The 13,031-nt window shown below is 39.3% G+C and overlaps 2 protein-coding genes and 1 long non-coding RNA gene across 3 annotated transcripts; all 3 read right to left on the bottom strand.

Annotated features, from left to right (window-relative positions):
• Positions 1-2,375: 2,375 nt before the first annotated feature.
• On the bottom strand, positions 2,376-5,422 carry LOC122063907. Its single transcript, XR_006135508.1, has 2 exons — positions 2,799-5,422; positions 2,376-2,655 (listed from the first exon to the last, which is right to left on the bottom strand). It is a non-coding gene; the product is annotated as an uncharacterized LOC122063907 (long non-coding RNA).
• A 4,196-nt stretch (positions 5,423-9,618) lies between these two features.
• On the bottom strand, positions 9,619-10,512 carry LOC122063909 (pentatricopeptide repeat-containing protein At3g49240, mitochondrial-like). Its single transcript, XM_042627593.1, has one exon. The coding sequence runs from the start codon at positions 10,510-10,512 to the stop codon at positions 9,634-9,636; it is 879 nt and encodes a 292-aa protein (XP_042483527.1). The 3' UTR covers positions 9,619-9,633.
• A 512-nt stretch (positions 10,513-11,024) lies between these two features.
• LOC122063914 (3-oxoacyl-[acyl-carrier-protein] synthase I, chloroplastic-like) lies at positions 11,025-11,815 on the bottom strand. Its single transcript, XM_042627597.1, has 2 exons — positions 11,333-11,815; positions 11,025-11,045 (listed from the first exon to the last, which is right to left on the bottom strand). The coding sequence occupies exons 1-2, from the start codon at positions 11,813-11,815 to the stop codon at positions 11,025-11,027; spliced, it is 504 nt and encodes a 167-aa protein (XP_042483531.1).
• Positions 11,816-13,031: the final 1,216 nt, after the last annotated feature.

Raw genomic sequence — 13,031 nt, 5'->3', positions numbered from 1 at the left:
TGTGTGAGTATGGGAACGGTCAGTGTAAGGTCAGAACTGCGAATACAAGTGCAAATTATGGTCGATATTTTTTGTGCTGTCCACAATCAACTGGGGTATGAATTTCTTAAATTTTTTGTTTAATTTAATTTAATTTTTTTTCATATGTTTAAGATTTGAATGTTTATTTCCTTGTATTCTTATAAGATGATTATTTGCTTTATAGGTTGAAAACAAAGGTTGTGGAATGTTCGAATGGATATCAAGTTCAAGCCCAAGTTGTGATACTTACCAGACTCCACCTAGGTCCCTGTGCTCAGAAACATCAACTTCATCATCTCCTTCCCCTTCATCAGACTATATCAAAGGATACTTGAACGGTGCAATAAAAGAATCTGAGGGTCATATGAGGATATTGAGAGATGTTCTTGACATAGTCAAGAAACTTGATTTAAACAAAAATGTAGGATGAACTTTTTTGGAATTTTTTGGAAAAGAAAAGTCCGAAGCCATTGTAATTATATTGAGTTCATTATCCTTTTTTTTTTTTTTTTTGATAGAAAGGCTTAATTAGCATTTACTAGTACCTGGATGAACTCAGTACTATATTATACCTTTACATGCTTCTTCTCTCATTTGGTCCTAAGGACCTATATTACTTGTAAAAATCATTGGAGACTATTGTTTCTACCCACTTTGAAGCATATCTATCTCCATAAACCAAATCATGCGCTGGTTTGGGCTAATTTCAGATCTGAATTATATGATACACGATACCTATTTCGATTACATGAACTACAATACAATCATGCCTTGTAATGTTCTTCTTTTTGTCTTCTTCAATTTACAAAAAAAATAAAAAATAAAAAATAAAAAAAATAAATTACTGCACTACACTATTAGAATTAATAGTTCACGAGTTCCACTCTTTTTTTTTTCTTTCACATATTACCATAAAAAAGAAAAGGAAAAAAATTAAAAATAAAGTACATGTGTGGAACAAATTTTAGTTTTTGGTTTTGTTTTTGGGATTTTTTTTTTCCAACAGAACATGGGTTCAAAGACTCAAAGGTAACCAAATAGTTTTACACTCAGAATCAATGGCCAGAATCAGGGTAACCAAACAGTTTTCACTCAGAATCAAGTGACAGAATCAGGGTAACCATACAGTTTTCCACTTAGAATCAAGTGACAGAATCGGGGTAACCAAACAGTTTTTTTACCAAAAGGAAATTATTCCAAAGAAACTCATTCATATGAGTTAGATCCAGAATCCTGAATCCCTGGAATCTGGTCCGATGGATAATTCAAACCAAACACCCCCTAATGGATCCGTTCTCCACAGAAGCTTCCGGATGCCACCTTCCTTGTGTATGATGGGACCTGTAAGGGTAACCACCAGGATTTAGGAAATTCGGCCCCCTCTTTTTTTTTTAGTCCAAATTTGTGGGCCCCACACCGTCGCATCCTTGTTTGAAGCCACGTGGAAGCCTATTTCATAGACGATTATTTTCTTTGATGTAGTCTTCAAGGCGTATTAATGATAATTAATGACAAATATTTGGAGATTGGAAATCATAAAATTTGGAGTCGTCACTTAAGATTAGGGTCTAGGGCCCGATGGGTGAGCCCAATTCATAGGGAAAGGGCCAAAAAAATTGATTTTGTCTAGATATGAGAGTAAGTATCAGGTTGTGGAGTTAGGAAAGTGTTAGACACCCACTCCGCCTGATTGAACCGATTTTTCTATTGGATGATTAGAAAGTGAATATTCCCCTAAACTAGACTACACCGCATGTTTGACTAAATTAGTGATACACTACAATGTATGCTACTTGAATGGAGAGTCTACACTATACCTTTTTTTTTTTTATACCTGTTCTCGACCCTTGTTTCGGGTCGAGAGGGGCCAGCCCCTTTCGCCATATATGTGAACCTTGATGATGGTCCCCTGACTCAAGTGAAGGTGGGTTTCGCCATATATTTTCCTTCTTTGGAGAATTGGGCCTTCTTGTGATGCTTCACGCCTGTAGTGACTCTTCTAGAATTTTTTGAAATTTATGCTGAACTTTGACGCACAAAATGGGGTGATAGGCTCGTCGGGCATAAGTATTTGGCTATTGGGTATTGGGTTTGTTTTGGGTTGAGTGGGGTGTTGCGATAAGAAATAGGCTAAGGATGGGACTAGGAATATTTTTCAGCACGTGGGCTTTTATGAGAGAGATAGGTAGACAAGAGGGAAGGTAGGTGGGCATAAGTCCCTTTCTATATCTCTTTCTCGTTGGTAAAGCGAAGAAGTGGGCCTATTTGTAGTCTTTTGGACCTAAAAATATGAGAATTGATGGGCCCGTCAAAAAAAATCTTTTCTTGACAGGCCCGCAACGTCTTCAGAATCATCTTTCCAAGCACTATCTAGTGGTATAGGGGTTGAGTCCATTTTCAGCTCAGAAAAGTTTGGGATTCACAAAGAAGAAATCTTATTTGATTACACCCTTGGTGTATCCAAAAATCCTTGTTCACGCCGTTCTTGTACCATTCGAGAGTACCTAGATTTGATTTGTCAATATATAGCATGCTAATGTCGGGTGCCATGAGATTGTGCATGATTTGGTTATGTAGAGCCCAATTCTCCTCTGATTGAAAGTGTAGGCCTCACCCACATCCTATAAATTTAATCTGTAAAATTTGAAAAATCAGTCAGTGAATCAAAGATACTGGAAATCAGAAATTAATTAGTAAACTCAAATGGTTAACCTCGGTAAATCAAGAAATTAATATAATCCTATCCAATGGAATTGACTATGAGGTTGATATCTTACTTGAGCTGGTGGTTGTCGAGTGGAGACTTTCAATGCACTGATGCTTGGTTCCTGCAAAGTGTTAGTAGACAACATACCTCGATTAGTTTGGTCAATGTGGCCATGCAGGGCCACTTATGACCTAAATGGAGGTTGTTCTGGTCAAACTAGCCATCCTATGTATTTCTTAACCTAAGTAAGGGTATTTTAGTCATATTAAACCTAAACCTTGGACATGCAATGGATTCTTTGAAAATCCAGAGGTATTTTGGTCATTTTGACCTGTATCCTGTTCTTACAATAAATTTTTTGAAAATTGGGTCATCCAGGGGTATTTGGCCATTTTTTACTTCCTGCAAAGTGGAGCCCAATTGGAAATAGCCGATCACATCCTCCTTGGTTTCCTCTTTGTGCGTGTTGTTTGGTTCAAAAACCCCCTGTTCCTCAATTCCATTGGTAAATGCTATGACATGATTAGTGTGGAGTCAGATTTTTTTTTTTTTTTGGTAACAATAAAAGGGTGCTCCATGGAAGTGATCATAGCCCCCGTACGGCAAGCAGCGCTTCCGTAGGACCAATGGACGATAGTGGGTATGCCAAGACTCGAACCTACAACCAGTTGACTCAAGCGGTGATGGGTTGAAGGCATTTTCACCACTAGGCTACCAACCCCATTGGTTAGTGTGGAGTCAATAACCTAGAGCTTATTCTTCTTATAAGGGATCCTTCTAAACACCCACCCCTTGATGTGCCCCTTGTCATCCATGACATTCATCACATATCCTCGTACTTTGTGGAATATAATTTCTCCCACATCTATAGAGAAATTAATAGCGTTACTGACTCTCTAGTTAGGAAGGCGATTGAAAAAAACAAATCAATATCTTAGGAATTTTTTTTTTTTTTGGCAAACCTTAGGATAATTGTAAAACAAGAAAACATGTGCCACTCGCTCACGCGAGTTGTTGGATTGGGATATTGGACAAGTGTCAATTTCAAATCTCACACTCACAAAGCATAGTTTTAGTGCATGATATCGATATTAAATCAGGTATCGATCACTTTAAAAAATGATACCATACCAATACGATATTGGCATCATGATTCTAAAACTTGGATTGGATCAGTCAATATCGGCTGAATCGGATTAGTTCGGTCTTGATCGGTCTCCAATCCCCATCCATGGGGATGGCCCAAGGGTAAAATCGTTATTTTTAGAAAGGTAATCCTGTCAGATATTGTTTGATCCAAGCTGATTGGGATGGGTGTTGGGCTATTGGCCTTGACCGATCCTAAGACCGAACCTAAGTTTTAGAACCTTGATTGACATAGATCAGTTATATTGGACAAAATTTCCCTAGACTTTTTTCTAACAGTTTTTTTAAGGATCCAGATCCTCTCCATAGAGGCCATCCCCTGTAGGCCTATATGCCTGACACGTGGAGAAAAAAAATCAAAAGGTTGAGAAGGGTTCCTCATTCTTGTTGGTGTATGATGTCTTGTATTCCGTCAGAGTTTAATCTAGGGAGTAATAGTGCAGCACCTCGACAGGTGTGAGGGACGATCGCTGTAACCTTATTCTCCATTGATAGTGAAGTAGGATCTCATCTCACCGGGGACATAGGAAACCTTGCTAAGCCTTGTAAATCTGTGTGCATTTTTTGTTCTGTTTTTTCATTATCTTCTACATCATCTTAGGGTTGCGTTTCTACAAATTCGTATCAGAGCTCTAGGTTTTCGTTTCTAGGGTTTACTATCACGATGGCAGGGAAGAGATCAAATGTCAAGTATGATATTAAACGATTCAATGGGAAGAACAATTTCATCATCTGGCGTCAAAGGATGAAGGATCTTCTGATACAACAGGGTTTGACGAAAACGTCGTTGAGAAAGTCGAAGAAAATTACAAAAATTACTGATGAATATTGGGAAGAGATGGAGGAAAAGGCAATAAGTGCTATTTTATTGAATCTTTCTGATGATGCCCTACAATATGTTGTGGGTATCGAATCTGCTCCGCAGTTATGGGAAAAACTTGGAAGCATCTACATGACGAAGTCCTTAACGAACAAGTTATTTGTGAAGAAGCAATTGTATTCTCTATAGATGGAGCAAGGTATGGATCTATTAGAACATCTTAACATGTTCAATCAAATCGTAAGTAAACTTATAAATCTGGAGGTTAAGATCAAGGATGAAGACAAGGCATTACTATTGTTGTTTTGCTCCCAGAATCATATGATCACTTAGTAACGACTCTCTTGTACGGGAAGGAGACTCTTGAGATGAATGAAGTCGCAGCTGCCCTAATGTCCAATGATACAAGGAAGAAGACCAGTAGTATGAAATCTCGAGGAGAAGGTCTTTCGGAGGTGACAAGGAGCAGGAAAAAGGGAGATCAAATTGGAAGGGATCTGGGAAAAGTCAATCGAAATCAAAAGGGGCAAAAACAAATGTCTCTTGTTACTATTGCAAGAAGGAAGATCATCTGAAGAGACAGTGCTTGAAGAGAAAGGCAGACTTGAAGAAGAAAGGTGTAGATAAGACATCTGAGGAAGCTAGTGTGGCTAACAGTTCAGATGGAGATGATGGAGATGTGCTCTCTATATCATCTGGTAAGAATCAACCTTCTGATTCTTGGATTTTAGATTCTAGATGTTCATATCACATGTGTCCTTATAAAGATTGGTTTGATACATATCAACTATATAATGGTGGGTCTGTCCTAATGGGGAATGATGCTATATGCAAGACCATTGGGATAAACACTATCAAAATCAAAATGTTTGATGGGATAGTAAGAACTCTAGTAGATGTGAGATATGTACCAGAATTAAAAAAAAACTTAGTATCTTTGGAGGCACTTGACTCAAAGGGCTGCAAGTACATAGCAGAAGGTGGAGTTCTCAAAGTTATTAAGGGTGTTATGGTTGTCATGAAAGGATAGCTAATAGGAAACCTATACTGACTCATAGGAAGCACTATTATAGGTGGAGCATCTGTGACAAATGCAAGATTTGATACAGATGATACTTATCTGTGGCATATGGGATTAGGGCATATGGAAGAAAGAGGATTGATGGAGCTTCATAAAAGAAAACTATTGAAGGGAGTGAAAACTTGTAAACTGAACTTCTGCAAGTATTGTGTGTTCGAAAAACAGTGCAAGGTTAGTTTCAAAACTGCAAAACATAAGAGTAAAGGGGTGCTTGATTATGTACATAGCGATGTATGGGGTCCTTCAATAACAAAATCTAAAGGTGGGGCAGAATACTTCGTGACCTTTGTTGATGATTACTCAATGAAAGTTTGGATCTACTTCATGAAGCATAAAAGTGAGGTGTTCACTAAATTTAAGGAATGGAAGGCTGAGGTAGAAAGGAAGACAGGAAAGAAAATTAAGTACTTGAGAACAGATAATGGAGGGTAGTACACGTACAAGCCATTTCTAAAATTGTGCAAAGCTGAAGGGATTACACGTGACTTCACGGTTCCAAAGACACCACAACAAAATGGTGTAGCTGAAAGGATGAACAGAACACTTTTAGAAAGAGCTTGGAGTATAAGGTTGAATGTATGATTGAGCAAGAGATTTTAGGCAGAAGCAGTGAATATGACATGTTTCCTCATCAACAGGTCTACATCAAAGGCGATTGATTGTAAAATTCCTGAAGAGATATGGACAGGAAAACCAGTAGATTATTCTATTATAAAAATATTTAGTTGTCCAGCCTATGCACATGTTGAGAGTGAGCAACATTCCAAGTTAGATTCAAAGTCTAAGCGGTGTATTTTTCTTGATTTTAAGAAAGGCATAAAGAGATTCAAGTTGTGAGATCCAAGTTCACAGAAAGTTATGGTTAGTAAGGACGTTGTGTTTGATGAGTCTCATATGGTGAAGTCAAATTGTAATTCACAAGCAGTTGATGAAAATAAAGAAGGTTCTACTGTGCAAGTGGAGTTAGATGAGTCAAAAACAATAAGAGAGAATGAGTCATCCAGTGACTTACCAGGACAATAAGAAACAGTAGAAGTTTCTTATACTGTGGCAAAGGGTAAAGGGTAAAGGGAAGCGTATTCACAAAGCACCTGTGAGATACGGGTTTAAGGACATGGTTGCCTATGCCCTCACTGTAGGTACAGGTAATCCATTTTCCTACTATAATGCTTTGAGTGATACACAACATGAAAAATGGATGGTAGCTATGATGGAGGAAATGGAGTCTCTACAAAAGAACAAGACTTGGGAGATTGTGAAAAAACCTAAGGAAAGAAAAATCATTAGGTGTAAATGGGTTTTTCGTAAGAAAGAGGCAGCATCTGAGAAGGAGCGTGAAAGGTATAAAGCCAGACCTGTAGTTAAGGGCTATGCACAGAAAGAGGGGATAACCTACAATGAAATATTCTCTCCAGTGGTAAAACACACTTTGATCTGGGTATTACTTGCTTTGATGGTCATGTATGATTTGGAGCTTGAACAGCTTGATGTGAAGACTGCATTTCTTCATGATGACCTGGAGGTACAGATTTATATGGAACAACCTGAGGGTTTCAAGGTGCAGGGAAAGGAAGATCATGTTTGTCTGCTTAAGAGGTCGCTTTATGGTCTTAAGCAATCTCCTAGGCAGTGGTACAAGCGCTTTGATTCCCTTATAATGAAGATTGGCTACACAAGAAGTGAGTATGATAGTTGTGTTTATTATAAAGTGTCAAGTGATAATTCCATCATTTTGTTGATGCTTTATGTTGATGACATGCTCATTGTTGCAAAGAACAAACATGACATAGTCTCTTTGAAGTCTTTTTTGAGTGCTGAATTTGAGATGAATGATCTTGGTGCTGCTAAGAAGATCCTTGGCATGGAAATCCTTAGTGATAGAAATGCAGGTAAACTTTGGGTAACTCAGAAGAGGTCTATTGAAAAAGTGCTAAAATGTTTCAACATGGAAATGGCTAAGCCGGTTAGTACTCCATTAGCCAGCCACTTCAAATTATCTGAAAGGGAATGCCCTACAACACATGAGGAGGTGGAGCATATGTCTCAGGTCCCCTATGTTAGCGCAGTTGGGAATCTCATGTATGGTATGGTTTGTAGCAGGCCAGATTTGTCTCATGCAGTCAGTGTTGTTAACAGATACATGAGTAATCCAGGAATAGAGCATTGGAATGCAATTAAGTGGATTTTTCAGATATTTGAGCAAGACTAAAGATATAGGTGTTATGTTCAGTGGCAAAGGAAGTTCCACAAAATTGGCAGGTTATGTTGATTCCGACTATACAGGTGATTTAGACAAGAGGAGGTCTACTACAGGGTATTTATTTACATTTACTGGTGGACCTATATCATGGAGGGTGATGTTTCAGTCTACAATTGCATTGTCAACTACAGAGGCAGAGTACATGGTGGCAGTTGAGGCTGCCAAGGAAGGAGTTTGGTTGGCTGAACTAGTTCGTGAGTTGGGGTTAGAGCAAGGAGGTATAGTGTTACATTGTGATAGTCAGAGTGCCATACATCTTGCAAAGAATCAGGTGCTTCATGCAAGGACAAAGCATATTGATGTGAGATTTCACAAGATCAGGGAGCTTGTGTCAGAGGGCAGTATTCATTTGAGAAAAATTCATATAGATCTCAATCTTGCAGATATGTTTACTAAACCAGTTACTACAGAGAAGTTTGAGTCCTGTTTGGACTTGATTAATATTACTCACTGTTGAAGATGAGGGACACACTAAATAGGTGCGGGTTTGTATCTCTCATGAGGTACGGGGATGAAGACGTCTACATGTTATCTTTACAGGAGGCTCAACAGAATTCAAGCCAAGATGGAGATTATTGGTGTACGATGTCTTGTATTCCGTCAGAGTTTAATCGAAGGAGTATTGGTGTAGCACCTAGACAGGCAGGACAGTGGTCCTGCTAGCCGGTTAGTGGGTAGTGCGGGTTGCAAGGGCCCCCGCATAGCCGAGGTGTAGGGGGACACAGCCCCCCGCTCAAATTTTTTATTTGAGGGCAATTGTGTACTTTTTAGATTAGGGTTTTTTCGCTATATATTTGTAGCGAGAGTTTCTTTCTCTGTAATGCAAGAAAAACTGAGACGTGTGAGGGACGAACGTTGTAACCCTACTCTCCATTGACAGTGAAGCATGATCTCATCTCACCGGGGATGTAGACAACCTTGCCGAATCTCATAAATCTCTGTGCATTGTTTGTTCTATTTTTCCATTATCTTCGGCATCGTTTTAGGATTGCGTTTTAGGCAGACTTGCCTAGGATTCTATGTAAGCTCCAGAAGCATACCAGCAGAAGTATGTAATTCCATTGTATAAGGCTTCTTTTTGGTCTTTGGGCAATTGTTCAAACTGATTGTGCTTCAGTTGTAGGATCTATAACCAGCCCAGTCAGAGTCATGGCTTTTGTAGTTCTTACATGAAACAATAATTGTCAAAACAACTGCAATAGTGGATGTAATCTTCTTGTTCCTAACATAAATAGTATATCTACATGGAAATATGGCAAAACAGGATTTAAATTTTCAAAACAAACGGTAGAGATGCTATGGTACAGTCCATAATTTGGAAGCATGTGTATAAAACATTAAAACCTGAAACTCAATAAGATATAGGGTAATTTACAACGCCACCCCCTGGAGAATTCCAATATTAGAGGGACACCCCCTCTCTTTCACCAAATTAGCCTCGGACCCCCTACCGTCAGTCACTGTTAAGTGAAAAATTAAAAGTACCATTATACCCTTATCATCAAAAGACATTTTTAACCCAATTCCTCTTCCCCCCTACCTATACTCACCTTCACCGAGACATCAAAAGCAGAGGTGATCGTGCAGAGCACCGAAGATCATGGCAGCGGCAGCATCAGCATCAGCGAAACAAACCCTAGCTTCTCCTTTAATTCCTCGTATAAAGCCAGAACTCCATCTGGATCTAATTTCTTCACTAGCCCCAACATGAGATGATTATAGACAATTGAGTCCGGAGCGAAACCCTTCTCAAGCATCTCATTTTTCAGTTCTACAGCCCGATCAACCTTGTTGTTATCCACAAGCCCCTTCACAAGAATGCGATAAGTAGTAGGAGAAGGATTAAAAGGGGCATCATTGATAAGCTGCTTATAATGTTCAAGAGCAGTATCAGTTTTCCTACAATCACAGTAGGCGTTAATGAGGAGATTGTGGGTGACGACGTTAGCAACGACACCAGCCTGAGTGATAAATCGATGAAGCGAGAGGAGATCGGAGTATCGAGATTGGCGGAGGAGAGCGGCCATGACAGCGTTACAAGTAAAGATGGTGGGTCTGCAATTGGAGTAAATGGAATGCCGAGTGAGGAGTGCGGCTTCATCCAGGTCGTTCTGGCGGATGAGGGTAAGGATTCGGTTGTGGAGGTTGAGGCGATTGCCGGTGAGGACAGTGACGGATTCTGGGAGTTTGGGGGCATTAGGATTAGGGTTAGGGTTTATGGGACGTTGTTGGGGCTGGGTGTGACGGAGGGAGTTGAGAGGTGGTTCTATTCGGAGGCGGCGCTTGCGGCGACGACGCTCGGCGGCACGGCGAAGCTCATCTGATCCGTCTCCATTATATGATTTTCTGGTTTTTCTCTGTTCTTCCACCTTGTTCGGCTGAAAGTAGAGATGTTTTTTAACAAATGGAGAGAGAGAGAGAGAGAGAGTTACAGTTAAAACCTCTTTCCTGGTGATTAGAGCACTTGCAGCGGCCATGGTACCGGATCGAGCTTTGAAACCGAACAGAGTATTTGGAAGGAGAATTGAAACCCCCACCGAGGGTTCAAAATCAGGATTTCAATACAAGAAACGAAGTGCGGAAGAATCGAAAAATAGATGATTTGGTCAAAGGCGACGATGGTGGGAGCACTTGGAGGGTCACGGAGGTGGAGAGTGAGATCTCCGGTGGGGGAGGAGGAGTGGTTCGGTGAGTTTGGGGAAATTCAGAAAAAAGGCCAAAAACGAAAGAGAAGAGAGAGAGATACTTAGAGCAAGGGTATTTTGGTATTTTAAATAAAATATTATTGCTGACATCAGCATATAAGGTATATTCTTTAACAGTGACTGACGGTAGGGGGTCCGAGGCTAATTTGGTGAAAGAGAGGGGGTGTCCCTCTAATATTGGAATTCTCCAGGGGGTGGCGTTGTAAATTACCCTAAGATATATATCTATTAGAATGCCCAAAGAAAAACAGATCTAAATCACTCTCTATTTTTCGATAAATCAATCACTTTATACTATGAAAAATCTAGAAATAGATAGAGCAAAAAGCAAGTCTTCAATTCAAACCACAATGAATCACATATTAAGTACCGTGATTCACACATAAATTGAGAGCTTGAAACCCTCCAATTCATACTGAAATGAAGAATCATAAAAAAAACACATTCTTGGATCCAATACGCTAATTCCTTTGCTTCTCTTGCATTATATGCCAAATGAGGAAAACCCATTATGTTGAAACTCGAAATCAACAAGTAATGAGCATTAAAGCATTATTAAGTATAAACAGAACAAACTCAGGGAAGCTCATACCTGCTTAGAGAGGCCATCACGAGTAAGGGAAGCATGCTCAAGGGCCTTCTTACCAGCAACAATACAGAACCTAAGATAATCATCAAGTCTACGATCGTTCTTGCCATCAATATAACCTTCAGAGCTGAACCCACGAATCTGGCCACCAAATCGAGTGGGAAACTTTGAAGCATCAAACCGATCGATGATATCAATGCCACTCTCACCAGAGAGAAGACGATCATAGAACACATCGACGTTGTTACCAAATACAGAGGCGACACCCATACCCGTTATAACCACTCTCTTCTTTGGGTCCCTCTCTCTCTTGGGAGCAGAGGAAGCTTTTGGAGCTGAAGCAGAGATGGGTTTCATCCATAGTTTCTTCTGCTTCTTAGGATCCACTCTGGCTGAAGTAGAGAGCTGAGGGGATTGTTTACGGAGAGGTTCTATGGGGGAAACGCGAAGGGCTGGACCAGCTGGGGAAGATTGAAGGGTCTGCATTGTTTCTTGTTTCGGCCGCCGGGAACCGTTGATGAGAGAGGATGTGGTGGTGCCGGTGGCGCAGCTGAGAACAAGTTTAAATGCAATGAGGTTCGATACACTCGATGTAAAACCGTTGACTATAAATTCCAATCCGACGGTGGATTTTACTCATACAGTTTAAAAGGGGTTGAACGAGATCAGCGTGATGGCCACTTGTTAAAATGGTGATTATCAAATTTATAATTGAGAAATGTTATGGTGTTTGACAGTTTACAAATTATATGATTATTTTAATATTTTTAACACATATAAGAATGATGTAATAATTCTGACCGTTAGATATCTAGAATATATTAAATGTGAGGAGAGGATCTTAGGGTCTAATTGTTCATGAAATTTTAATTCTTGATTATTTGCCATATCTTAGTGTTGACCCACCATTTTTGCCTGTGAGTCATCATACACTAAAACCTTTCCCAAACATAATACGTATCGCCTTCGCCAAAGGCAAAACGAAACAAAAAATTGCCGCTGGCAGCAGCTGACCAGCTTGCCCCGTTTCCCACACTTTAAGAATTATACTTCTTTAAAAGTCTACCCTCTTTGTTTCGCCAACCCTTTTTTTTTTCCCTTATTTAAATTTTTCTATCTTGGAGAAAGAATGAAGGGAGCTTTGCATGGCGTGAAAATCGTGTGTAGTGGTTGTATTGGTATAGTAAACAGTGGGTGATTAAGAGTCCTTTGGAGTACGTGTTTAAATGTTCTCAACCATTTAATGTTCATTGTACCTCACCGTTTATTGTAAAGGATGTGAACTCCCTTACATGGGATTGCTTAGAAAATGCATATTTGGGCATATATATGGAATGGAAATGTTCTCAAATTAATGGTTGATTTTGTATCTTAAATTTAATATGTGATCAATTTAAATTATTTTGTAGATATATAAAAATATAATTAACTTATCTCATCACTCTTTCATGAGATAGGAATAAGATTCCATCAATTGTTTTGATAATTTCATTCTTTGATTTCAAAATCACATTCATTCATAAATGGTGGATACATATTCCGTGCCGTGTGTTTGTAGGCAACTTGTTAGAAATATTATTGATAATGACAAGGCATCTAAGTAATAGTAGTCTTGTGAGATTCATATAATTTTTTCTTCGAGTAAAGAAAGACGTCAATCAATTTATAGTGCGAAGTTATAAACTGCTTACTAAGAGGCAGC

This window comes from Macadamia integrifolia, unplaced genomic scaffold (assembly GCF_013358625.1).
Source record: "Macadamia integrifolia cultivar HAES 741 unplaced genomic scaffold, SCU_Mint_v3 scaffold1491, whole genome shotgun sequence".
In the NCBI taxonomy this organism is placed as follows: Eukaryota; Viridiplantae; Streptophyta; class Magnoliopsida; order Proteales; family Proteaceae; genus Macadamia; species Macadamia integrifolia.
This window is presented reverse-complemented; position numbering and strand designations above follow the sequence as displayed.